General features: G+C 39.3%; 1 protein-coding gene and 1 pseudogene across 1 annotated transcript in view; one reads left to right on the forward strand and one right to left on the reverse strand.

The window, feature by feature from the left end:
- Nucleotides 1-1,728: 1,728 nt before the first annotated feature.
- Nucleotides 1,729-3,414, reverse strand: LOC125102720 (uncharacterized; annotated as a pseudogene).
- The window catches only part of UBXN7 (UBX domain protein 7), a 63,562-nt gene continuing 38,076 nt past the window's right edge, over nt 2,348-27,833 (forward strand). The window contains exons 1-3 of the mRNA XM_047734173.1: nt 2,348-2,476; nt 20,585-20,732; nt 23,688-23,755. Coding sequence (XP_047590129.1) covers nt 2,404-2,476; nt 20,585-20,732; nt 23,688-23,755 — 289 coding nt within the window. The 5' untranslated portion in view covers nt 2,348-2,403. The remainder of the gene's footprint in view (nt 2,477-20,584; nt 20,733-23,687; nt 23,756-27,833) is intronic.

A 27,833-nucleotide genomic window follows, 5' to 3' on the forward strand; every position in this document is an offset into this window, starting at 1 on the left:
AGTGGGAGACAGAGAGTCTTTTTTTTTTTTTTAAGATTTTATTTATTTATTTGTCAGAGAGAGAGCACAAGCAGAGGAGGAGCAGGCAGAGCAGGCAGAGAGGCAGGCTCCCCTCCGAGCAGGGAGCCCCATGCAGGACTCAATCCCAGGACCCTGGGATTATGCCCTGAGCCAAAGGCAGACACCCAGCTGACTGAGCCATCCAGGTGTCCAAAGGAGACAGAAAGAGTCTGAAGCTGGCTCCATGGTAAGCATGGCTTACCGGCTCCATCTCCGGAGCCTGAGATCATGACCTGAGCTGAAATCAAGAGTCAGATGCTTAACTGACTCACAGCCACCCAGGCACCCCATGGAGTGTGCCACTCTTGATCCCAGAGTTGTGAGTTCAAGTCCCACATTGGGTATAGAGATTACTTAAAAAAAAAAAAAAAAAACAACTTTAATAAAACAGTAAGTAAGGGCAACCCTGGCAGGACGCCTCTCACTCCTGAGAGCTTTTCCTGTACCCTCACTTAATAAAACTCTTATCACTTTACTCACTCTCAAAAAAAAAAAATTAAAAAGTAATGAAGAGGTCACACTGTTTCTTGCCCTTGTTTTCCTCTGCTTTTTTGTACTTCTGTGTCAGTGTGAGCCAAACAGCTTCCCAAATCTATGACTAGTCCTTAGGAGTCCCCAACACACCCAGAGAATTGCAGCAACCTGGAGGTGCTAGGACCAATCTTTGTCATTTAGTTGACAATACTCTTGATCAGGAGTCCGTTTTCTGATATCATATCAATCATATCTTCAATCATAAGATATCAGTCATATCTTTCTGAAGCTATTATCTTATAGTTATCTTGACTTGACTTGGTTATTTCTTAATTCACCCCAGCTGCACATTTACACACTCTGAGGATGGGTTAGTTCTCCAGATGACTCCTCTCATGTTTTACTGGGCCATTTTCTTATGTAGATGCAAAATATATGTGGTTGGGAGGTTAGAACCTAAATTAAGTCTCCTTAATTTTATTCTCATAAATAAAGGGAGGGATCATCAATTTTGAGTGCACCCCTATAATTGTTTTAAAAATATAAGTAATGGGGGCGCCTGGGTGGTTCAGTGGGTTAAGCCTCTGCCTTCCGCTCAGGTCATGATCTCAGGGTCCTGGAATCGAGTCCCGCATCAGGCTCTCTGCTCAGCAGAGAGCCTGCTTCCTCCTCTATCTCTCTCTCTGCCTGCCTTTCTGCCTACTTGTGATCTCTCTCTGTCAAATAAATAAAATCTTTAAAAAAAATGTAACTAATGTACTAATATTATCTTTGTTTACAAATAAAAGATGGGGCAACTGGATGGCTCTGTGGGTTGAGCCTCCCATTCTTGATTTCTGCTCTCAGGTCAAGACCTCAGGGTCATGAGATCCAGCCACACTCTCTCAGCTCTCAGCGAGTTTGCCTGCCCCTCTCCTTCTGCCCTCCCCCAACTCACCTGCAAACGGTCTCTCTAAAATAAATAAATAAAATCTTTTTAAAAATAAAGGATAAAAAACACTCAAAGTCCCCCTTTCCCATCCCCTTTCTAGGGGTCATCAGTATCCTTTTGAGTACAACTTTCCAGTGCCCGCTCTCTCTCTCTTTCTATATGTATATATATATATACACACTGTATATACAAAAACACTTTTTATTTTTACCTAAATGACACCTCCTCGTTTTATAGGTGAGGAAACGAAGTGAGACCTTGGAGGGAGACATGGGTTGACAAATTTATTGAAGGAAAGTGGACTGAACAATCATTTATTTAAATCTGCTATATGTCAGACTCTGCACCCAGTGCTTTATTGGCACGAAGTGTTCTGGTATTTTACTTTGTTGGGTGGGTCGTCGCACTAGGTTAGCTAGGCAATTAGTTTAGGGGTTGGGGAGCAGGTGCGAAAGACGCTTCAGTGCGATGAGTGTAGGATTTGTATTTTGATAGGAGCTGCAGAAAACCTAGCAGAGGACCATGGAGCTGCAAAAAAAAAGAAGGAAAAACTGTCATCGGCAGTTGGGTCTGTCAATAAAACTTGTGAAGTTGAAACGCAAAGAACCTACTACCTGCCGAGCCCGAAGTTTATTGCGGAAACCAGGAACAGATACCGCGCCTGTGAGACTGGCCTTGGAGCTTGAATAGGAAGGAACCAGAGGTTGTAAAGGATGCTGCCGGGAGGCAGCAACCGGGCAGCCAACCAACCGGGAAAGCAGAGCGCGCTCCCGGACCGGTCTAGAAGTGCGCCTGCGCCGATCGCCTCGAGGGGGGCGGGGCGGGAGGGGCGGAGCTTGGGGCGGTCAATGAGCATGCGCAAACCGTGCGGCGAGGTGGGGGAGGGCGATCCGTGTGTGTCTGTGTTGTTGTTCGGCGGCAGCGGCGGCGGCGGTAAGATGGCTGCCCACGGGGGCTCCGCGGCGTCCTCGGCGCTGAAGGGGTTAATTCAGCAGTTCACCGCCATCACCGGTAAGAGACGCGGTTACCGGAAGGTGGAGAGTGGGGTCTGGAGCGGACGGCCGTTCCGCCCCGAGCTTTCCCTTATCTTCATGCATTTCTCCCTCGGGCTTTACCCACAGCTCCCGTCCTCCCTTCTGAGGAAGAGGCGACGACGGCGTCGGGTCTCCGGGTTCAGGCGGGAGACAGCCCCCCCGCGCACCCCATACCTCGTTCTCGGCCTCCTCACAGTGTGGAGGGAGACATCCCCACTACCTCCAACGCCCCCCTTGTCAGTCGAGACCCGGGGAATGGGCCGATCTCATCCGCCCCCGCCGGCCCGGGGACCTGGGGGCGGGAGAGGTGGGGGGCCGCACCCGGGCCACCGCCCTCCTCCTCCTTCATCACCTTCTCTTCTCTGTGCAGCTCTGGGGTGCAGTGCATCTCTCACCTCCTTTTTCCATTCTTCCTCGGCCAGGTCATTCTCCCCCAGTCCCTGGCCTGCCCTCCCCTTTCTGGGCCCCTCAGAGCCATCGCCGTGGCCCTGGCGTGCTCGGGCCCTCCCGCCTTAACGGCGAGACTGGTGGGTTCGGCAGTGCCTTTACCGATCCTGGGGGATAGGCCGCTAGAAGGGGGGTTGCTGAGGAGTACCTTTAAGACAGAGGTTTTAAGAGAAGAATGAGGGGGACCCCCCCAACCTTAATAGGGAAGGCCTGGAGGAATCCTGGGTGGCGTTTCCCACCTCCCCATAATAAAATCATAAAGACTGGGACGATGGCGCCGGAGCCTCCTGCTGATTAAATAGGGATGGCGGCAGAAACTTCTTTGAGAGAAAGTCAGTTTTTGGGTGTCAGCATCCCCCAAATCCTCGGTTATTCTTTCCCTTTGGACCCCTGAAAAGGGCACACGGAGAACCTCTTACCGCCTGGAGGAAAGGCCCTAAGCCATTCTATGAATTCTCTATGCCTTGTTTCTCTCTGATGTGCTGAACTTTTTTTGCATGAGTTATTAGAGGGCGGAGCAAATGATGAAGTTCTCTGTGGAGTGATTTGAGAGAAAAGTACTCCATGTGCCTGAGTGTAATTTTGCCGTTCTAGTTTGTCATTTTGGAAGGAGGTTAGAATGTTAGTTCCCTTTCTGAGTAGATCTATACTTAATCTCGTTATTTTTTAGGTGCAGAGAATGTTTCTACTGTTAATGTACCTAGAATTTGACATGTAAGATCTGATTAAGTAAAATTTTATATTGTTCTAACCAGACAGTTGTATGCGCGTTGTTTTATAATTTAAAGCTAGTTTTATCTTTTGCTCTGCAATGACAACTAGATGTTTGATGCCTTATCTAGCTGCTGGGCATGAAACATCACGTCAAAATTGGCAAAGTAAAATTGCAGTAAAATTGGGATGAGGAATGGAATGATCAACTTTTCTTAATATATTAAAATTTTTGTGATTGGACTGTTAAGGATGTAATGCACCCAGTGTCTAAGCAGATTGATGTTATTGGGAAAATTAGAAAATTATTGTGTATATAAGTTAATATTGGCAGCATTACCTTTTTATAGAAAAATCTTTGTAGTGAATCAGATATAGAAGGAATTATTATTAATCTTTAGATTTTTCTAGAGTTGGTTTAAGATGTCACCTATTTAATTTCAGTTTTTTATGTTAATTACCTCCACTTCAGGATCTCAGACCGTTTTTATGTTAACGACCACCCCTTCAGGAACTCAGAACCTCACATTATTTTTTCTAACTCAGCGTTTTTGTTAGATATGGACAAAACCCAAAGTGTGAGATAAAACGTCTCACTTGCTTTAAATTCTGTTTCTGTCTGCTAACTTACATGGCTTGTTTCCTGGCCACAGGCCTTTCTGTTCCTGAATCAGGTTGGAGACCCTTAGTAGACAATGGCATCTGGAAGTCTGTAAAAGGGAAAATACCTTAGATAGTTCTTAATGTATTATGAATTTCTACTAATAATTCTGGGGATTCTGGGGTTCCTGGCAGGCTCAGTCAGAAGAGCATGCGACCCTTGAGCTCAGGGTCATGAGTTCAAGTCCCATATTGGGTGTAGAGATTACTTAAATAAAAAAAAACTTTACAAAAATAATAAATTCGGAGATTTTTTTTTTTTTAACAAGATAGTGATTGTTAGAAACACATGACTAACTCCTTTAGTCTTTTTCACATATTTTAAAAAAGAAAGTTTGGGGTTCTGTCCACATGTTTTAAATTGTAGTTTTTATGATAAAAGGGCATTTGATATTTATTCATTGTTGAATGAATTAAATTGACCTTAAGAGCTTTTGCTGTGATTTCAAAAAGATTTTACTTATCTGGAAGCTCAACATTATGGTGAAAGCAATGCATTTTAAAAAATGTGAGCCTTACCTTTTCTGTGGCATTTAAAAATAGAACAGAAAACTGAAAGAATTTTAAGTCTTATTTCTCATTAAATAGAACAGATCTCTCTATATGATGTGTGAGTATTAAGTAATGATGGATTTTTTTTCTTATTTTTACTTGAGTATAGTTAACACAATATTGTATTAGCTTTAGGTGTAATGACTGATTTTTTTAAATTTTATTTTTATTTATATAAAGATTTTTATTTTTTGAGAGAGAGCATACGTGTACAAACACGAGCAGGGAGGAGGGTCAGAGGGAGAGGGAGAATCAGACTCCCCGGGGGCTCCATCCCAGGACCCTGAGATATGAGTGGAGCCAAAGCAGACACTTAATGGACTGAGCCACCCAGGCGCCCCTATTATTATTTATTTATTTTTAAGTAGGCTCCATGCCCAGTGTGGGGCTTGAACTTGCAACCCTGAGATTAAAAGTCATATGCTCTACTGACTGAGCCAGCCAGGCACCCTGACTCTGATTAAAAAAAAACTTAAATCACACACGCACAAAAATCATAACATGAAATGATTTTGAAAAAAGTAAAAACTAATCTTTCATAACAGCAATATATTTTTTTTTAAGATTTTATTTATTTGACAGAGAGAGCATAAGCAGGGGGAGTGACAGGCAGAAGGAGAGGGAGAAGCAGACTCCCTGCCAAGCAGGGAGCCTGATGCCGGCTCCATCCCAGGACCCCGGATCATGATCTGAGCTGAAGGCAGAAGCCCACCTAACTGAACCACCCAGGTGCCCCTCACAACAGCAATATTATTTATTTTACATATTATCTTCCAATTCTTGTTTGCATACTTTTATTTTTATTTTTTAAAGATTTTATTTATTTGTCAGAGAGAGATTAAACACAAGCCGGGGGAGTAGCAGGCAGAGGGAGAAGCAGGCTTCTTGCTGAGTAAGGAGCCTGGTGTGGGACTCAATCCTGGACCCTGGGATTGTGACCTGAGCCGAAGGCAGATGCTTAACCCATTGAACCACTGAGACGTCCATACTTACTTTTATTTTTATTATTATTTTTTCTTATTTTTACATTGTGGATCATAGTATACATAATTTAGAATTCAAAGATTTTCAGTTAATATTACATCATAAATATTTTTTCTGTGATCAAACTCTGATAAGCAAGTAGCCAAGAGAAGTTAGTCTTTGTAATATTCAGATTGAGAAACTGTATACTTTTACGATTGATATTAGAGTCATTTGAAGTTGTATAGAAAACCAGTCCTGTTACTTTATAGTCTACTATATTTTATGGTATTACTCAGTTTGATCTCCCTTGATATTCATCATACTTGGGTTTGAATGACTGTTGACTGCTTTCAAAAGCCCTATCAGATTTTTTTTTTTAAGATTTTATTTATTTATTTGTCAGAGAGAGAGAGTGCACACAAGCAGGGGAGCAACAGGCAGAGCAGGCAAAGGGAGAAGCAGGCTCCCCACTGAGCCTGATGTGGAGTACCAGTAAATTCAGCATTGATAGACTATTGTGTACCTGGTATGGTTCAGGTCCTGGGAATACTACTATGGGCAAGACAAGGTGTCTGTTAAGACAAGGTGCTTTAACCAAAAAGCATAAAGGTTAATGGGAATACAGACACATAAATAGGTATTATAATACAATGGGAGAATGGTAGGTAGCTATTATGGGAGCACAGAAGATGGAGGTAAAGAAAGGTTTCCCAAAAGAAATAATTTCTTAGCTAAAACTTAAAGGAGATGGCTAATGAACTTAAATAAAAGAAAGAAAGAAAAAAAAAGAGGAGAGGTGTTTCTGACAGAAGGAACATGTACAAAGGTCTGGAGTAGAGAGGGACAGATATACACACATACAGAGAAAAGAAAGAAGAGACAGTAGATTTGGGGAGTCGATGATCATTCCGAATGAATAGGGCATAGCTAATGGGAGACGCAGTAAATTAAGCTGAAGATATAAGTGGGTGGGTGCCAGATTAGGAAGGGCTTTGTAACCCATGTTAAATCTTGGCTTTATTCTGAGTGTAGTGTGGAGTCAATGAAAAATTTAACTGGGGGAGTAACATAACCAGATTTAGATTTTTTAGAAAGAGCTGCTTAGCTATAGTGGAAAACAGGTAGGTATCAAGATCAGTAGAAGGTGGGGCACCTGGGTGGCTCAGTGGGTTAAAGCCTCTGCCTTCAGCTCGGGTCATGATCCCAGCGTCCTGGGATTGAGCCCTGTATCGGGCTCTCTGCTCGGCGGGGAGCCTGCTTCCCCCTTTCTCTGTCTCTGCCTGCCTCTCTGCCCACTTGTGATCTGTCAAATAAATAAATAAAATCTTTAAAAAAAAAAGATCTACTGATCTTTTCTTTTTTTTAAAGATTTTATTTATTTATTTGTCAGAGAGAGAGAGAGAGTGTGTGTGTGAACACAGGCAGGCAGAGGCAGAGGGAGAAGCAGGCTCCCTGCCAAGCAAGGAGCCTGATGTGGGACTCGATCCCAGGACGCTGGGATCATGATCTGAGCCAAAGGCAGCCACTTAACCAACTGAGCCACCCAGGCGTCCCGAAGGCTGTTTTTTTTGTTTTTGTTTTTTTTTAAAGTTTTTATTTATTTATTTATTTGACAGAGAGAGAGATCACAAGTAGACAGAGAGGCAGGCAGAGAGAGAGAGAGAGGGAAGCAGGCTCCCCACCGAGCAGAGAGCCCGACGCGGGACTCGATCCTAGGACCCGGAGATCATGACCAGAGCCAAAGGCAGCGGCTTAACCCACTGAGCCACCCAGGCGCCCAGGAAGGCTGTTGTTTTAATCCAAGAAAGACACTGGTGTCCTTACTGAATTAAGTTTGTGGCAGAAAAGTGGAAGATAAGGGAACAAAGCTACGGGAAGAAGTCAGAGGAGTCATGAAGCCTCAGATTTTGTTTTGGACATCTGGGCATATAATGGTGCTATTTGTGAAGGTTGTGGAATAGTAGAACAGGTTTGGGAAGAAGATGGTTAGTTCAGTTTCAGATAAGTTGCTGCCTCTGAGACTTCAAGTGGACTGTTCAATAAGCAGATGACTGGGTCTAGAAAGAGTGATATCTGAGGAGTTATAGTGATGGCTCTTAAGCTGTAAATGTGAATAGCATCTTGTAGGAGAGAGTGTACTGTGAGAAAACAGTAGGCTCCAGGACACAAAGCTGAAGGAACACTAACATCTGACACAGTGCAAAGAAGAAAGTATAAAGAAACCAAACATCTCAGAGGAAAACTAGGAGAATGTAATGGTACTTCCAACATCAGGAGTCTGGCAGTAAGTCAGATATTATGCAGGCACCTGAAACCAGAAATCATTGAATATTTATAGATTTTTTAAGAGGGTGGGAGGGGCAGTGGAAGAGGGAGAGAGAGAGAATCTTAAGCAGGCTCCATGACTAGCGTAGAGCCAGATGTCGAGCTGGATCTCACAACCCTGAGATCACTCTCAACTGACTGAGTGGCCCAGACGCACCCTGGTGGAAGATATCTTAAAAACCATCTTGACCAATTTCTAAGTTAATAAAATGAGAAGTAAAATGACTTAGGGTTATATGTCCAGGACCGTGCTCATCAAACTTTTTTGGAGTAAAGGTCCACCTTTTTTTTTTTTTTTTTTAATTTTCAGTCTTCATGGACCAGTACTTGGATAAAATACAATAAAAATTAATTGCTTGAAAAATGAAAAAAAAATAACAAAGATAAACCCAAATACTTTTTAAAATTAAGGTATAATTTGCATACAGTAAAATCTGCCCTTCTTATTGTGTATTGAGTGTTGATAAATGTGTACAATTCTGTAACCACAGTGAGGTTGCAAAATAGTTCTCTCATCCTCAGAAAATTCCTCCTGCCCCTTTGTAGTCAGTCCCTCCCCCCATCTGTAGCCTAATCTTTTTGTCTATTGTTTTTCTTTTCCAGAATGTCATATAAATGGAATCACAGTATGTAGCCTTTAGAGTCTGGCTTCTTTCACTTAGCATACTGCATTTGAGATTCATTCATACCGGTGTGGTATGACTAGTTCCTTCCTTTTTATTGGTGAATAGTATACCATTGAATGGATATGCTACAATTTGTTTATCCATTTATTAAGTGAATGGATAATTGTGCTGTTTTCAGTTTGGGAGATTATAAATAAAGCTGCTAAAAACATTAGCATACGATTGTGTGAATGTAAGTTTTCATTTCCCTTGGATAAATACCTAGAGTGATATAATTGGATTATATGCTAGGTATATAACTTTAAGAAATTGCCAAACTGTTTTCCAGGGTCACAGTTACCATTGCCATCAGCAATGTATGAGAGTTCAGTTGCCCATTTGGTATTTTTATTTTTTTATTATTGTTTTATTTTTATTGTATTTTTTCTTCATTTGGTATTTTTAATTTTTTGTAGTCATTTTAATAGGTGTGTAATGGTATAGTATTGTAGTTTTAATTTGCATTTCCCTAGTGACTAGTGATATTGGGCATTTTTTCATATGATAATTTGCCATCCATAAATCTTTCAAGCCTGAACTTTTAATTATTAGATTCCACAGACATAAAATTACTCTATCGTTATAAAAGTATCTAAATGCTTACACTGGAATTTCTGTTTAATCTTGTCATGGACTAGAGATAGCTGGTTTGAGGATCACACTTTGGGTAGCACAGTCTTAGGTAATGGCCGAACAGGGACTAGATTTCTGGTGTCTACTCCTAGGCCTATGCATTTTTCACCATATTACTACTACCCTCAGTATAGTTTCCTTTTGTTGATCCAACAAAAATTAGCTTTGTTGATCTGTCCCCTAACTCAGTCATTTCATTTCTCTTATACTTCCTAAATTTAGTTTTCTTGGTATAAGATTTTTTTTTTAATGTTTTTAATTCCTGAATGCTTAAAAACTTCATAAGGATGGGAGACTGATGAGGTTAAGTTTTACCCTACTTCTTGCAACTATCACTCACTCCTGTTTTCTAGGTGGACAGTCTGGCTTACTTTGTTACCATTTCTGGGGGAAAGGTAGAACTAAAAAGCAGTCTCTTTTGTGTCTTTATCATTTCTGTTCTCTATCCTTCTGGAATAATAAGGACTCTATAGAGGGATTCTTTTCTCTCTCTCTCTCTGACTTCTCTACTTTGGTTCCTTGAAAGTAGTGGAGAGACTAATTTTTTCTATTTTCTATCCTTCTGGGATAATAAAGGCTCTGTAGAGGGATTCTTCTCTTTTTCTTCTTTTCTTTCTCTCTCTCTCTCTCTCTCTCTGACTTCTCTACTTTGGTTCCTTGAAAGTAGTGGAGAGACTGATTTTTTTGGCAGTTGAAAGTGATATAAAGAATAGGCATAAGGAACTACTATAGTTTGGAAAGTCTCTTGATTTCTTTCTTCCAGCTGTGGTGGAGATGTGGGCTGCATTACAGGTTTTGGGCTATTTCCTTTATCAAGTCATTAATGGAGAGAGTGTGAACTAAGAGGCAGCAGCAATGAAATGGCTACTGGTAAATTGTATACCACAGGCTGGGTTAAATAATGCACTTTAGTGCCATTAGCAGACTTAAAACAGATGGAAGAAGAAAAATATAAGGGGTAAATAGGGTTCATGTAGTGAGAAATAGTAAAGTGGAGCTCCTGCCGTAGACTATAGATTGAATTTTTGTGTGCTTCCCTACTCCAATTTTATATGTTGAGATCCTAAACCATCAGTGTGGTGGTATCAGGAGGTGGGTGCCTTTGGGAGATGATTAGGTCATAAGAATGGGACTAGTATCCTTAAAAAACAGAACCCAGGGACTTCTCATCCCCCTTCTGTGAGGACACAGTAAGAAGACAACTGTCCTTTTTTTTTTATACTTGAAAAAGAATTTTTTCCTTTTTTTTTTAATATTTTCTTTATTTGAGAGAGAGAGAAAGAGAGCATGAGAAGGGGGAGGGTCGGAGGGAGAAGCAGACTCCCTGCTCAGCAGGGAGTCTGATGTGGGACTAGATCCTGGGATTCCAGGCTCATGACCTGAACTGAAGGCAGTCGTTTAACCAACTGAGTCATGCAGGCACCTCAAAATTTTTTATTTTCTTAAGTCATCTTTACATCCAGCGTAGGGCTCAAACACCCAACCCCGAGATCAAGAGTTGCATGCTCTACTGACTGAGCCAGCAAGGCACCCCAAGACAGCTGTCTTTGAACCAGGAAGCAGGCCTGTACCACATACCAAGTCTGCTGGAGCCTTGATCTTGGACTTCCCAGCCTCCAGAGCTGTGAGAAAGAAATATTTGTTGTTTAAGCCACCCAGTCAAAGGTATTTTTGTTAGACCAACCTGAACACAGTAAGATGCAGGGTTAGATTAAGCTATCCTGTTGTTGCCTATAATATTGAGACCTCAAAATAAGCCTATTTAAACAAGTGCACAGATAGTTTAAATCTGCAAACTTGTTATTAGTCCCTCCCCCATTAAAAAAGATAACGTTTTTTATTCTGAGTATAATAAGGTGGAAGTTCAAATTTTCTATAGCTGACCTGTCAGAAATAGTTATTACCCCTGAATATATAGATAAAACTTGCAACTTGATTAAACTTGTTGATCACTGTTCCTTTCCCCTATATCATTTAGCTCTCCACACTTTTTCTCTGCCTTCTCAGTTAACCTTCACTTCTTCATACTCCTATTTAGTTCAGTGGGAGTGTAATTGGCATTTTGACTTGGACAGTTTTTTTGTTGTGTAGGACTGTTCTATCCATTTCAGAAGATTTAGCACTTGTATATATTTCCTTTGGCTACTGTAACAAATTACCACAAACTGCATGGATTTACACACATTTATTCTCTCACAGTTCTGGAGGTCATAAGTCTGGAATGAAGGTGTGAGCAGTCTTTGGGGAGGAGGAGGCATTTTTCAAAGTCTTATGGCATCCCTGGCTTCTCTCCACTAAACGCCAGCCATGCTTCCCCAGTCCCCAGTCATGAAACACCAAAAATGGTCTCTCACATTACTAAATGCTCTACTACTTCCGGACATCAAGAACCACTGGAACCTTTAATTATCTCTCCATTGTCTTATGTTTCTAAAATGATGCACTAAGTGATACAACCGATACATTAAGAATGATTATACAAGCAAGATGACTCAGATAATTAGGCTTTATTTAAGAAAGTGAATGGTGTACTTTGTTTCTTGGGCCGCTCTCACATACTACCTTCTTGAGTCTTGCCAGGATTTAGCATGTGCTTCCTTTTAAAAAAATATTCATAGGTATAGACCCCTTTTTCTTTCTTTTTTTTTTTTTTAAAGATTTTATTTATTTATTTGACACAGCACAAGTAGGCAGAAAGGCAGGCAGAGAGAGAGGGGGAAGTAGGCTCTCTGCTGATCAGAGAGCCCGATGTGGGGCTTGATCACAGGACACTGAGATCATGACCTGAGTCGAAGGCAGAGGTTTGACCCACTGAGCCACCTAGGCACCCTGCTCTTTCTTTTTGAACACTCTTACAGGTCACTCACCTGGCAAGTGCCAGTGATGCAAGTTATCCTGTCATATTGTCAACAGAGGTATGATGGGGCTGTGTCTGGGATAGGCTGCCTACAGCTTAGAGTCTAGCATTAAATAGCTAAATAAGGATTATAAATAGGATGGCAATTCTGGGCCTCGAGTATTGACACCATCTACCCCCAAAATATCACAGTTATTATTTCCTTTATTAATAGCTTTATTTTTGTGTCTTAAAGTCACTCCCTGTAGAATCCCTTTTAATAAATTCTGTTTTAATTTGTAGTTCAATAAACCTGTAGACCTAGGAAATTTTGGAATACTTACTTATACTTTTATTAAATTTTCTACTGCCACTACAACACCTTCTGATGCTTTTCAGTCATATTGGAATGCTGCTTAGTTACACATTTCTTTTTTTTTTTTTAAGATTTTATTTATTTGACAGACAGAGATCACAAGTAGGCAGAGAGGCAGGCAGAGAGAGAGGAGGAAGCAGGCTCCCTGCTGAGCAGAGAGCCCGATGTGGGGCTCGATCCCAGGACCCTGAGATCATGACCTGAGCCGAAGGCAGAGGCTTTAACCCACTGAGCCACCCAGGCGCCCCAGTTACACATTTCTTTAAAGCAGATATCTGTTGATATTGTTTTATTCTTTATAGCATTCTTTTTTTCTGGAGTGATATTTTTTGTTATATTCCTGCTTTACAAAAATAAACCAAAATGAGTGTTTAACATGAGTGAAGGACATGTTCATAGTATCAGATGAGTGAAGGAAAGAAAACTGAGATGTCTTACTCTGGCAATTTGTCTGCCTATTTTCCAAGTTCTTTAATGTGAATTTTCTTAATCTACACAAGTACTTCATGAAGTTGGTAATATCCCCATTTTATAATTGAAGAAACTGAGAGTTAGAGAAATCAGTAATTAGATCAAAGTCACACAACTTGACTAGGAGTCAAACTCAGGTTTATTTGTGTAGTATCCGTGCTTTTAATATCTACACTATACTCCCTAGCTTGGGAACTGAAGGGAACGTGAAGAATGTTTTTTCTTCCTTACAGTGTATAGGACTGGCCAGAGGAAAAATTTGATATCTTCATTCCAGCTGTTTGGTGTCTCTATCCTCAGGTACCCAGTATCTTTTTCATGCTCTAAAGTACCCCCCCCCCCCAGTGCAGCACTTCTTGTAGGCCTTCCTTAGCTCTCCTCCAAAAGGCACCTGGGTGCTAAAGCTACTCATATCTCTCTCTTCCTGACCGAACTCCCTTAATCTCTTATTTTTGTCCTCAATTTACGGGATTTTAGGGAGTAGCTCAACATCTAATGAGGAAATTAATAAAAGGTGGGGCACCTATGTGGCTTAGTTGGTTAGGCGTCTTGACTCCTGATTTTGGCTCAGGTCGTGGTTCAGGATTGTGAGATCAAGCCCTGCCTCTGGCTCTGCACTCAGTGCGGAGTTTGCTTAAGACTCTCTCCCCCTCTCCCTTTGCCCTGCACCTCTAAAAAAATAAAAATAAAAATAAGCATGTTTGTTAACCTAAATAAATCTCTTCAGTGGTTGCATTTTAGGCAACATAATAAAGTGAAAAAAAAAATTTAGGCAGTTAGAAAAGGACTTTTAGGCAGACCATATTGTTGACAGATGAGCTTGGCTGAGGATTGGCTTTATAAGTTCCTGATTTTCATACCTTTTTAAATTTTACTTCAGAGCCCACAAATTCTCTGAAGGGTTCCCAGTCAGTTGTGTTGGAGTTCTGATAGTTGGAAGTTGGTAGAGAGGATGACAACACCTATTTGTATGCAGTGGTCATTTTTAAGTTTAATTTCCTTGTGAACACACTTCAGAAGGAGTGAAAGCAGCCAGCATTGGTTGCCATTATGGCAGAGGGAGTTTCACTCTCCTACCAACATATTTTTTGTGCTTTTTATGGTGCTTTTGTGCAGTGTTGAGCACCTGGAAAGATAGCCAAAAATGATATGAACTCAGTAATGTAGTTCTCTGAAAAGATTAGTGGATGCCTTGTGAAGCTGGTTTTAGGGTTCATTATGAGGCAAATGTAACAGTTCATGCATCTCTCTGCTAGAACAAGCAGCCAGAGTGGTCTACCTATAGGAACATTTTAACTTTGAGAATTGCTGTGTAGATAAGTACATTAAAGTGGAGTATAATAGATATTGGACTTTCAGACTAGCATTTAAGAAATATAGTGTAAAGGTATTAGGAAGGCACTAAAACAAAGCCTCAGGTTTTATGACAGATAATATGGAAGCACGTAAGTCCCAAAATTGTTCATCAAATTTGTGCTGGTTTTGGCCCAAGATTACCTAAGGTTGGCTATTGGGATATTTGAACTCCTCCTTCCCCTCAAAAAGTTGCATTTGTCTGTGATTTGAAATTTCTTTTTTTTTTTTTAAGATTTTATTTATTTATTTGACACAGAGAGATAGAACAGGCAGGGGGAGCAGCTGACAGAGGGAGAGGTAGAGGGAAAAACAGGCTCCCTGCTGAGCAGGACCCTGATGCAGGACTCAATCCCAGGACCCTGGGATCATGACCTGAGCTGAAGGCAGATGCTTAACTGACTGAGCCACCCAGGCACCCTTGAATTTATTTTTTTTTTTTAAGATTTATGTATTAAAGAAGAGTGAGTGTGTGCAGGGGGAGGGGCAGAGGAGAGGGAGAGAGAATCTCAAGCAGGCTCCCTGCTGAGTGTGGAGCCTAACGCGACCTGGGGCTCAGTTTCATGACCCTGAGATCATGACCTAAGCTTGAACGAAGACTGTAGCAATGGACATAGAGCAAAAACGATGGGTCAAAGTGGTTTCAACTACATGGAAACTGTAGGAATTCTTGGTTGACTAATGGGATGTTTGCAGTGGAAGGAGAGAGAAGGGTTGGAAATTTCTTAAATTTGAGTAATATATGAAGCCTTTTTTTTTTTTTTTTAAGATTTTTATTTATTTATTTGAGAGAGAGAGAGCATGAGAGGGGAGAAGGTCAGAGGGAGAAGCAGACTCCCCATGGAGTTGGGAGCCCGATGTGAGACTCCATCCCGGGACTCTGGGATCATGACCTGACCTGAAGGCAGTTGCCTAACCAACTGAGCCACCCAGGCGCCCTATATGAAGTCTTTTTATTTTTTTTTTTTTAAAGATTTTATTTATTTATTTGGCAGACAGAGATCACAAGAAGACAGAGAGGCAGGCAGAGAGAGAGAGAGAGGAGGAAGCAGGCTCCCTGCTAAGCAGAGAGCCTGATGTGGGGCTCGATCCCAGGACCCTGGGATCATGACCTGAGCCGAAGGCAGAGGCTTTAACCCACTGAGCCACCCAGGTGCCCCAATATGAAGCCTTTTTAAAGGAAAAAGCCTCTCTGGGCCTGTATAACTAAAATGACCATATGTATACCTAGATGTATGGCAAATCCTACGTGAAAGGTAACTCTCTGTCCAATTCCCAGAAAGATTTCTCACTAACATAAATATGCGAATTTCTAGGGACTTAGGTCAAATGATCAGATGCTTTTTTGTAATTTTTTAAAAATTGACTTAACATTAAATCCTAATATTATGTATTCATGGTTTTTCCACTTGTGTTTCATGACATAATTTTTTTTCAAAAAAAATTTTTTTAAGTAAACTCTACCCACAATGTAGGGCTTGAACTCACGACCTGAGGTGAAGAGTCACGTGCTCTACCTACTGAGCCAGCCAAGCACCCCTCATGAAATAATTTTGTTCAGTGTTTTCCACTGGCATCTTAGATATATGTCTTTGTCAGCTATCAGACAAAGCAGTATCTGCTCCATCATCTGACAGTTTTTTTTTGAGCATGTGATTTTCACTTTACATTATTTGAGTTAGAGCACTTTTAAAATTTATATGTGATGCTCTCTCTGGAAATTCAATCTTAAGAACATGGATAGATCTTAAGTACCCATTTGTTGTTTGTAATTTCCACAGCATAACCATATTGCTTTATAAATGAAAGTTAAAGATTAAACATATGCACACAGTATTAAATTCAAAGGATATGAAAGTGTTGTTTTGGCTGAAGCCCAATCTTCCTTTCCATGGTAGATCAATTGGTGAACTGAAGTACTATGAGATAGCTCTAAATCAGTTTATTAGACATTGGTCATATGCAAGCAGACACAGTGCTGCGTGCTGGGGATACCAAGACAAAAAAGCCAATCCCTGTGTTCAAGAAGCTTCTGCTTTTTCCTTGGAGCCAGAAAGTAAACCATTTACTACTTGGTAGTATATTCACGTATATAATAGAAGAGTATCATAGGGATGGGAGTGAGGAGAATGCTTAGCACACAGATTGACAAAGTAACAGGGTGGTTCTAGAGCATGCATGAACTAGATAAAGGGGAGATGAGGAGGATAAGGACATTCCAAGCATGTAATTCAGTATGACTATACTGAATTGTGTAGGATGGGTAAGAGGAGAGGGAAAACCAGAGAGATGAGCTGAGGCCTGATCACGAAGGACTTCCCAGATCATAAGGATTTTGGAATTTATACTGTATACTGTGGTGTCAGAGAGCCATTAAAAAAGGCTTTTTTTTTTTTTTTAAAGCTGTTAAAAACTTTTAGGTGGATGTGTGTGTGTGAGAGAGAGACTGAGAATCAGACTTGTATTTTGGAGCATAGCTGCAGCAACAACATCAAAGATAGAATGATGATCAATTAGGAGTCTTTTGTAGTAATCTAAGTAAAAAGTATTGTGGGCTTCATTTAAGGCCTTAGAACTAATAGTAGAGGAACGCCTGGGAGGCTCAGTCATTAGGTGTCTGTCTTTGCCTCAGGTCATGATCCCGGGGTCCTGAGATCGAGCCCCACATCGGCCTCCCTGCTCTGTGAGAAGCCTGCACCCTATCCCACTCCCCCTACTTGTGTTCCTTCTCTCGCTCTGTGTCTGTCAAATAAATAAAATCTTTAAAACAACAACAACAACAACAAAAACTAATAGCAGAGGGACACCTGGGTGGCTTAGTTGGTTAACTGTCTGCCTTTGACTCAGGTCATGATCCCAGGATCCTGGGATCGAGCCTTACATTGGGCTCCTTGCTCAGCAGGGAGCCTGTTGCTATCCCTGCTTGTGCACATGCATGCTCTCTCTCTCTCTGACAAAAAAATAAAGCCTGGGAAAAAAAAAGAACTAATAGAAAAGAGAAGACAAATGAAAGATATTAAGAGGAGTATCAGTACTTCCATTTCTGACAGTGGGGGTAAATAAGAGAGATCATGAATAGCCCTCTTGCTGAGAAAAATCCTAAGTGAAATGTGTATTTAAAATTTTTTTTTCAAAATACATCATTGGGCTGGTGAGAAAGTAAGGAATACTCTGAGGCTAAAAATGAAATGAAATTGGGAATGCAGATGTTAGCTAGATTTAAAGGAAGTCTTTACTCTGGTGGAATCTAAACAAATTAAATGGCTTTAAGCTTCTTCTTTGATAGCCTTATAGGGCCCAGGAAACAGGAAACAATGTTTGTGGTCTTCCTAAGGAAAAGAGTCTGATAGGAGACCCTTCCCTTTCATGAAACAGACTGTTACAACCTTGGCAGTTGGAGAGTGGCAGGAGATAGTCACTGAGAATTTATAACAAGGGTCTTTATAGGACCACACTTTCTATGAGGTCTTACATTACCTAAGTCAGGAATGTATTAAAAATGTATTTAAAATCTTTGTTAGGGCTCCTGGGTGGCTCAGTTGGTTAAGCATCTGCCTTTCAGCTCAGGTCCTGATCTCTGGGTCCTGGGATTGCGCCCTGCATCAGGCTTCCTGCTTAGCAGGGAGTCTGCTTCTCTCTCTCCCTCTGTCTCTCCCCACTGCTCGTTCTCTCTCTTTCAAATAAATAAATGAAATCTTAAAAAAAAATAAAATGGTCTTTGTTTGGTAGTACCCACAGGTGCTTGCAGAATTTATCGGTCAAATCCTCACTTCAAAAATCGACAGAATTAAAAATCCAAGGCGCATAAGATCACAGGGGAAAAAAATCACGAAATGCACAAAAACCATGGCACATGAACAAGAGCCAACAGAAACAAGAGAGGATGACCGCCCACAGACAGCAGTTTGTTTTGTCTTAGTAATTCCAATAAATTTGATCAATATGTTTGAAGAAATGAAAAGTATATGAGTATAAAGGAAGGGTCTCTGAAACATGGCTAGGCATATTAGGAAAAAAACAAGAACAGAACTTCTGATTATAAAAAATGAACTGAAATGAAAAACCCAGTGAAGAAATTAAAAAACAGCAACAACTACAAAAAGAACAGACGGGCGCAGGATAGAGTGAAGGGTTCTAACATTTATCTAATTGGAGTTCCAGAAAAAATGAGTGTGAATGGAGGAGTATGGTAATTGTTAAATAGAAATATCTGAGAATTTTTTGGAATTAATAAAAGATAGCAATTCTTACATGATGGAAGTGCCGTGAAACCCAAGGAGATAGTTAAATCAGCCACGACAAATTAGCATGAAACTGCAGAAGACCAAAGACAGAGAAAATCTTAAAAGCAACTAGAGAGAAACAACAGATTGCTATAAAAATATTTTCTCTGGTACAGCAGCTGATTTCCCAGCAGCAGCAACAGAAGCCAGGGGACACTGGAATGCTGTCTTTACTGTACTGAGAGAAATAGCTGTCAGCCTGAAAATAGAATGTCCAGTAAAACTGTCTTTCAGGAATGACAACAAAATAAGACATTTTCAGACCCCCCCCCCACACACACACCTTTTAGAAGGAAATTATAAGGTACATGATTTTGGTAGAAGGAAAGTCATTTCAGATGGAAAACCTGCGATGCCTTTTAATGATCACAAATGTTCCATCAAACAGATTCTACAGCTTAGATTCCAGTACTGTTGGACATTTATGTTTCCAGCTTTTCAGTGTTAACTGAAACTATACTGGACATGTACATGGACATATTTATGCTTGTATTTGATATGGAATAGATAAAAGAATAAGTCTTTTGGGGTGCTTGGGTTGGTTAGGTATCTGACTCTTGATTTCAGCTCAGGTCATGATCTCATGGGTCATGGTACCAAGCCCTCCTTGGGGTTCTGCATTCAGCATGGAGTTCTGTTTGAAGATCCTCTCCCTCTGCCCCTTGCCCTACTCCCACACTTGCGCATATGCACTTGTTCAAAAAAATCTTTAAAAAAAAAAAAGTCTTTTTTTGACTAGGAACCCAAATTACTAGGTCAAAAGAAGGCGTGCTTTTTGATAAATGTTATAAAATTGCTATTGTAAAGGGCTTTACCAATTTACATTGCATCTGATGACTGTATTGGCTTTACAAATGAATAAATGTGTGTAGGGTCAGTTCTGAACGATGAAGATTGACTTTTTTTTTTTTTTTTTTTAAGAGAAAGCGAGAGTTGGGGTAGGGGAGCAGAGGGAGCTTAAGAGAGATAATCTTTTTTTTTTTTTTTTTTTTTTTTAAGATTTTTATTTATTTGACAGACAGATCACAAGCAGGCAGAGAGGCAGGCAGAGAGAGAGAGAGAGGAGGAGGCAGGCTCCCTGATGAGCAGAGAGCCCGACGTGAAGCTTGATCCCAGGACCCTGGGACCATGACCTGAGCCAAAGGCAGAGGCTTTCACCACTGAGCCACCCAGGCGCCCAAGAGAGATAATCTTAAACAGGCACCACGCCCAGCGCTGAGCTGGATGAAGGCCTCATCTCATGACCCTGAGATGATGACCTGAGCCAAAATCCGAGTCAGACACAACTGACTGAGCCACCCAGGTGGCCCTGAAGGTTGACATTTCTTACCAGATTTTGACTTGGTTATAGTTTTGACAGTATGTCCTGTCTCATTTCTCTCCCTTTGTTATTAAAAAAATGCTTTCTTTTTAATGGAAGCAAATGCTAACTGAAATGCATTCTATATTTCTAACTTTCTAGAATGTAGTCTTTCATTTTTCCTTATAGTTTTTTCAATTTTTAAACAATATATAGTTGGTTCATTTAAAGACATGCTTTATTTAGTTCGGTTTTATTATGAAGGAGGACCACTGTTTTAATGCTGATAGTTTCTTTTCTAGCTTTGTGTATTTACTAATCAGCTAACATTGTAAAAGTAAACAAACAGGTTTTTAAAAAGAAGTCATTCATCCTAAAAGGGAAAAGGTACTATTAATTTGCTTGGGAATTCTGTATTTTAATGTGAACCTTTAGTAAGAAGTTGTCTTTTTTTTTCTTTCTTTTTTTTTTTTTTTTAACTTTTTCCCTGTCTTTTTGCTGTTTCAGGTGCAAGCGAAAGTGTAGGGAAACATATGCTCGAAGCCTGCAACAATAATCTGGAGATGGCAGTCACTATGTTTTTGGATGGTGGAGGAATTGCTGAAGAGCCCAGTACCAGTTCAGCAAGTGTCTCCACAGTGAGACCACACACAGAGTATGAATTTATTATTCATTATTAGGAGCTACTCCTTGCCTAAATTGAGCAGTTGCATTTTTGTCATTTAGGTTAATTCTCTGGTTTTGAAAAACTTGAAAGTTGGAAGCCTCTGAAAAAGTGTCACGTGTACATTTTTATGCTTACGTACCTTAAATTCTGTAGAGCACTGTCATGTCTGTTATTTAATCTTCAAAAGAACCTTGCAGGATGACATTATTATCTACATTTTACAGATGAGGAAGCAAAAGCATAGCCATTTTCCCGGGCTACACAGTAAGTACGTAGCAGATATGGCAATAAAGCCAATTAAAGCTCAGATTTCCCAATTCTCAATTTTCTTACATTGTCTCAGGAGAGTTTTGAGTTGCCACAAAAATTATTTGAAAAATAATTCTGGTCCTTTATACCTTAATGATAGTTAACATGTGGTTAATCATTGGAAGCACTTTAACATATGGAACCGTACTCTGCAGGTAATGATAGTAAATGGTGAACAAGTTTGGGGTTTTTTGCCTTTTACATTTGATAACCAATGAGAATTTGAAATGAACACCTTATGGGTAAAATTCTGAGTCTTTGGAAAATACTAGAGATGAATGCTACTTAAAGGAAAACCATTGACTTTTGAAGCGAAATTAAACAGATCCTTAAATAAGACTTTAAAGCTTACAGCCCTTTATAACTCTGAGTGTTTACAACATGAGATACTAAACAAAAGAAACTCCCTGTTTAAGGGAATAGACTAAAGACATAGATATTATTTTTAAGGTAGAGAGAGATTTAAAAAGCCAAATGACATTCAAGACATAGTTGCCTCTTTCATTGATGTAGTTCCAGATTCTAGAGTACTAATTGTTTCCACATGAAGAGTGAACTTTAGAGATCATTATTAATACTTCATAAAGTTTTTTCCTATAAGTGTTGGCTACTATTTCAGATGTTGGTGTTCCATTCCCCCCAGTATAGCTCAAATTTTTCATGGAAATCAATATGAAATGATTTAGCTTACAGAAATAACAGGTATTCATGGCTGATTTGGGGGAATATAACTGTTCTTACTGTATAAAACATGTTTTTTTAATTGTGTTTAAAGATAGTTTTGATATGGGGTGCCTGGCTGGCTCAGTCAGTAGAGCATGCAACTCTTGATCTCAGGGTCGTGAATTCAAGCCCCACATTGGATGTGGAGCCTACTTTAAAAAAATAATAATAATTTTGATAGGTGAATGTCTTTTCCTTCTGAATTACATTATAACTTGATTTAGATTACTTGTATTGCTAATTGATTAACATTTGATAATGGCTCCTAATTCCTAAACTATAATTTTCACTCTTTTTTTTTTTTTTTTTAAAGATTTTATTTATTCATTTGACAGAGAGAGATCACAAGTAGGCAGAGAGGCAGGCAGAGAGAGAGGAAGAGGCAGGCAGAGAGAGAGGAAGAGGCAGGCAGAGAGAGAGGAAGAAGCAGGCTTCTGAGCAGAGAGCCCGATGCGGGGCTCGATCCCAGGACCCTGAGATCATGACCTGAGCCGAAGGCAGCGGCCTAACCCGCTGAGCCACCCAGGCGCCCCTAATTTTCACTCTTTACGGTTCTTTTTTCTGATTCATTCTTTCATTTTGTTGGGTAGCTAGCAATCTTGGAACGGATACCCTCAAACATACAGTAATCAATTTTTTCTGTATAGGGACTACTACTTAATCCATACGCTAATTGATGTATTTCATCAGATTAAAGTTTGTTTTTGAGTAATTAAATTGTTACAGATATAGGTAATTAAATATTCTATGAAATCAGGTATAGCATGGAAAGATTTATTTAGGTAAAAGATGTCTTTTAAATTCTTAGTTTTATTAAGAAAATGGACTAATTCTCTTTGATGAAAGAGGATTAATAGAGCTTCTTCTTATAGATCCATTGTTTCTTTCAGATTATTGAAATTTTGTGTGTGAGCAGTGACAGACATACTTAATTTTAAACTACCTTTTATCCTTCATCTTTGCCTAATTGTAGATTTCTTAGTCGATCTAGTTGTTCTTTGATTATAGGAATTTTTTTGACAAATGAGTATTTTGTAAAGTATGTTTTGGAGTTCCACCTATAATATCAAAAATAGGTCCTTAAGCTCAGTTATTATTATTAGAAACACCTGAATGGAAAACATTAGGTCTGACTTAAATCAACGTTGTGAGCAAGACAGTAATAAATTTGGAACATAATCTTCCTTGCTATGAACATTAATCAGCAGAGATTAATACTTGAGTTAAAACTACAAAATAAACTGATATTTAAAGAAACATATACCATTTTTACAATATTTCTAAATGAGTATTTTCTGCTGGAGGAAATGGGTTATTAATAGATCCTCTGGAGGTAAATTTTGAAGTTTATAGACTTAAAAGATGAGTAATGACTTTTTCTGTTCTGCATATATTGGAGTTTATTTAATAAATAATCTAAGGTAATACCTATGTTAACTGTCTTCAAAACTAGCATAAAATTTACTGCTTGTTTAATATAAACTTATTTTAGTATATGTGATTTAATGCTCTATTGCTTGATGTAGTAGCAATATAGTACTACTTTTATTACGCCTGTATTTTTTCATTTTTTGTCTGATTTTTTTTTTTTAAGCTCCCCCCACTTTCTTTTCCTGTAAAGAATCTAGGGTAGGGAACTTAAGAGGAAAGGGGAAATATTTTTTCTTTTTCTGTTTGTTCTCTTTATAAATCATTTGAGTATAAATCATTTGAGCCATCTATGCCAGATACTTTCACTCCAATTGACCTCTGTATGGAAACCATCTAACTATTATTTAACACCATAGTTCCTAAGAGTCACTAAATTTGGTGTTCATATAACTTGTTAATTTGGATGCATTCACAGTAGTTATGGAGAGAACATGTAGCAAAGAAGTTTTCCTTTTGATATTTTCCTACTTCTTTTAATAGAGAAGAAGTTCGTGCCCCAATTCCTCAAAAACAGGAAATATTGGTGGAACCAGAACCTTTGTTTGGTGGTAAGTTCATCTTTTTTCCTTAGTTTTCTTGGACTCTGTTGTTATCTTTAAGGTTTTAATGAAGTTATCATAAGATGTGAAGGCTTGCTCAGAGATTATTAACTTTAAGTGTAGAGTCAGTTCTTATCTTTTAATTCTGTACTCCCTTCAGGAAAATTGCACAGTTGCTGCTTTCTGAGGAGAGAACCAGACTAAAATATTTGTTGTAGAAGGCCAAAAGAAGGAACATTAGCAAAGAGAAATAACTGCTTTATAATGGAAACAAACCTATCATTAGATAAAAGACTCCGATTACTTCTTATTTTGAGGGGCACTTACTTGACTGCCACATCCATACTGTCTTGATACGCCTTGTCTTTTCTCTTTCTAAATTTACAGAAGTGCCATTTCTGTTTTGAACAAAGGAGAAAGTAATACCTAATCCATGCAAAAAGTTGTGGTATCAGTCTGGGTGCATAGAGAGACAGTAGAAAATGTAACATTTAATTACATTAAAAGAAAATTTATAGTTTTAGTTTAATAAGCACTTATTTACCTTTAGTAATTCGTATGTTAAAAAAATAGAAAATAAAGTTATAACCTGGGTGGGCAAAGCCATAGAAATGTATATTGTACATACTGAGACCAGTAATGCAGAGAAATAAAAAGTTCTGTAGGTAAACTTGAATAAAGGAGAAGAAATAAATCATAAAAAAAGGATGAAGAAAATAATATAAATGCTATGTTTTAATTTGAAAAGACACCGTAATTTAGAGGTTTTATTTTAAAAGATCAGTCTTTGACTTGGTAGTTTGGAGTTTAGTGAGAAATAACAGAATATGTTGTCTAGATTCAGAAATAAAGATGGGAGGAAGAAAACTGTAAGAACTGAAGATTGAAGTATAATATGGGCTTTCTGGACTTTGATTCCGCCAGTCATTGTGCTGTTAATATACCAGAAGTAATGAAGCATTGTTCATCATTTTTTTTTTTTTCATACAAATGTTATGAATGGATTTTGGAATTGAGGGGTGATGCCCTTGGAAGCTTTATCTTTTCTTTATTGCAAGGAATAAGGCAGGATTTCTGAGTGGGGTAGATTATGGGAAATAAATTCTCTGCTATTTAACTGTTGTAAAGAGGCAAAAGAGTTCTCATTTGAAACCCTTTTCCTCCTTTTACCTCTGGTGTAATAAACATTGAAGAGGGGGATGGGAATGAATGTAGAGTTAGGAAGTCAGTCCTGACTTCTATTATTAGATCTTACTATAACCTGATAAAGGTCTTTGGAGAACTATTTTCTTCTTAGGACAGAATTGATTTAAAGTATGATTCTAGAAGTGTGGTCTGAGAGTCTAAGCTGAAAACTATTTTTATAATAATTTTTATAAAACATTATCTGCCTTTTTTACATCTTTGGCATTTGGACTGATGGTTCAGAGGCAATGATGGATCAAACTGCTGCATCTTAATTGAGTCAGGGCAGTGGCACCAAACTGTAAATTCTTCACTGCCATACACTCACAATTTTTTAAAAAATAAACCTATTTTACTTAATGTTCTTGGTGAAACAGTAAAAAATTAATTTCATTAAGTCTTGACTCCTGAGTACACATTTTTAAACTATTCTGTTTTACAAAATAGGGTGTGTACATAAAGCACTTCTGCATACTGACGTAGTGTGGTTACTTTAAGGAAAAGCACGTGTACGGTTCTTTGAGTTGTGAGCTAAACTAGCTGCTTTTTTTGTGGAACATTATATTTACTTGAAAGATTCCTGACAAACTATGCTTTAGCCTTCAGGCATTTGGCAGACATTTTCTTGAATCTGAACAAAAATCTGTTGCAGCTTTAAGACAAGCAACTGATGTTGTTTGTTACCAGTTATTAAAAAAAGAGCTTTCAGGGAAGAATTAGGATTTTAGAGTTTATATCCACAATTAGGAACTTTGATAGCTTCCCATTACTTAAAGGCTTTCTGATGAGATTAGTGGTAGCAATAACAGATGTTGATTTTTTTTGTTATTATTGTATAATGAAGTTGGTGTTTGGAATGTTTGCATAACTCAGTGAACAAATATTTTCTCTTTCTTTCTTTCTTTTTTTGGTGGGGGGTGGGGGAAGGACAGAGAGAGAGAGAGAGAGAATCTTAAGCAGGCTCCATGCCCAGAGCAGAGCCCAATGGGGGCTGAACTCACAATCCTGAGGTTGTGACCTGAGCCGAAAGAAATCAAGAGTTGGATGCTTAACTGACAGATCTACCCAGGGGCCCCTGAACTCGTATTTTCAAATGACCAGTGTGCCAGATTACAAAATTGTGCATAGCTAAAAGAACAGACAATAAGATAAATTGAAGAGATAGATTAGTTATCTATTGCTGTGTAACAGATTTTTCTAAAATTTAGCTTCCTGAAATAACAAACATTTGTTATCTCACAGTTTCTGTGGTTCAGGAATCCAGGTGCGGCTTAACTGGGTATCTTTGGTTAGGGTCTCTCACAAGGATATAATCAAGGTGTCAGCCGGAGCTATAATCATCTCAAAGCTTGAGTAGAGAAGGATTTCCTAAGCTTACTGTGGCTGTTGGTTGGCTGGAGACATCAGTTCCTTACCATAGAGGAAATGAGAGAGCAAGAGAAGACAGTACATTTTAGAAGCCACCATCTTTCTTAGAAGTGACAACACATCACATCACTTCTGCCACATTCCATTTGATCCTGCCCATATTCAAGATATTCTCACTCAGGTTATGAATATTGGGAAATTGGGATAATTGAAGGCCATCCTAGAGACTACCTACTGCATAGACCAATGGGTTTTAGTGGAGCAAATAATGAAAAGTTCATTGGTAAGATTTTAGATTCCATGCTGCAGTTAACTTTTAAGAAACTACTACTGGTTGAGTTTTGGTGCAGTATCAAAGGAGAATATTCACAATGATCTCAAAATACTATTAAAATACTTCTCCCCTTTACAACTATGTATCTGTGTCAGGTTGACTTTTAATTTCCTTCATTTACTTGAGCTGTAGGAATAACAACAAATTGAATGCAGGAGCGGATCTGAAAATCCAGATGTCTTCTCCTAAGCCAGTTATTAACAGAGTGTTATGAAAATGTGATGCAGTGCCACTCTTCTTTTTTTTTTTTTTTAAAGATTTTTCAGAGAGAGAGATCACAAGTAGACGGAGAGGCAGGCAGAGAGAGAGAGAGAGGGAGGGAAGCAGGCTCCCTGCTGAGCAGAGAGCCCGATGCGGGACTCGATCCCAGGACCCTGAGATCATGACCTGAGCCAAAGGCAGCGGCTCAACCCACTGAGCCACCCAGGCGCCCTGCAGTGCCACTCTTCTGACTAAATTTTTATTCTCCACCTGTCCCACTTGCCTATTCTATGGATCTCCTTTTGAATCTTTATTAGCATTTTGTAGCTTAGCCTCATTGACCTCAGCAACCAGCATTCCTGTTACGTGGGCAATAGAGTGAGAATACAGAGGACTAATGTTTGCTATATAGAAGATGGCTTGGAAGAGTCAGGAAACACATACTGAACAGGCAGGTGGGAGTATAGGCATTCCTTGTTTTATTGTGCTTCGCAAATATTGTGCTTTTTACAGATATATGGTTTGTGGCTACCCTGTGTTGAACAAGTCTGTCAGCGCCATTTTACCAACAGCATTTGCTCACTTCGTGTCTCTTTGTTACATATGGGTAATTCTTGAAATATTTCAAATGTTTTCATTATTACTATATTTGTTACGATGATCTGTAATCCATGATCTTTGATTGTACTATTATAATTGTTTTGGGGCACCATAAACCACACCCATATAAGGTGGTAGACTTATTTGATATGAGTGATTCACCAGCCAGCCATTCCCTATCTCTCTTTGGGACTCTCTCTGTTCCCTGAAACACAGCAATATTGAAATTAGGCTGGTCAATAACCCTATAACGTCCTTTAAGTATCCAAGTGAAAGGAAGAGTTGCATGTCTCTCACTTTAAATCAAAAGCTAGAAATGATAAAGCTTAGTTATGAAGACATATTGAAAGCTGAGATAGGCCAAAAGCTAAGCTTTTTGTGCCAGTTAGCCAAGTTGTG

The sequence above is a fragment of the Lutra lutra genome, chromosome 1 (assembly GCF_902655055.1).
Source record: "Lutra lutra chromosome 1, mLutLut1.2, whole genome shotgun sequence".
Lineage (NCBI taxonomy): Eukaryota > Metazoa > Chordata > Mammalia > Carnivora > Mustelidae > Lutra > Lutra lutra.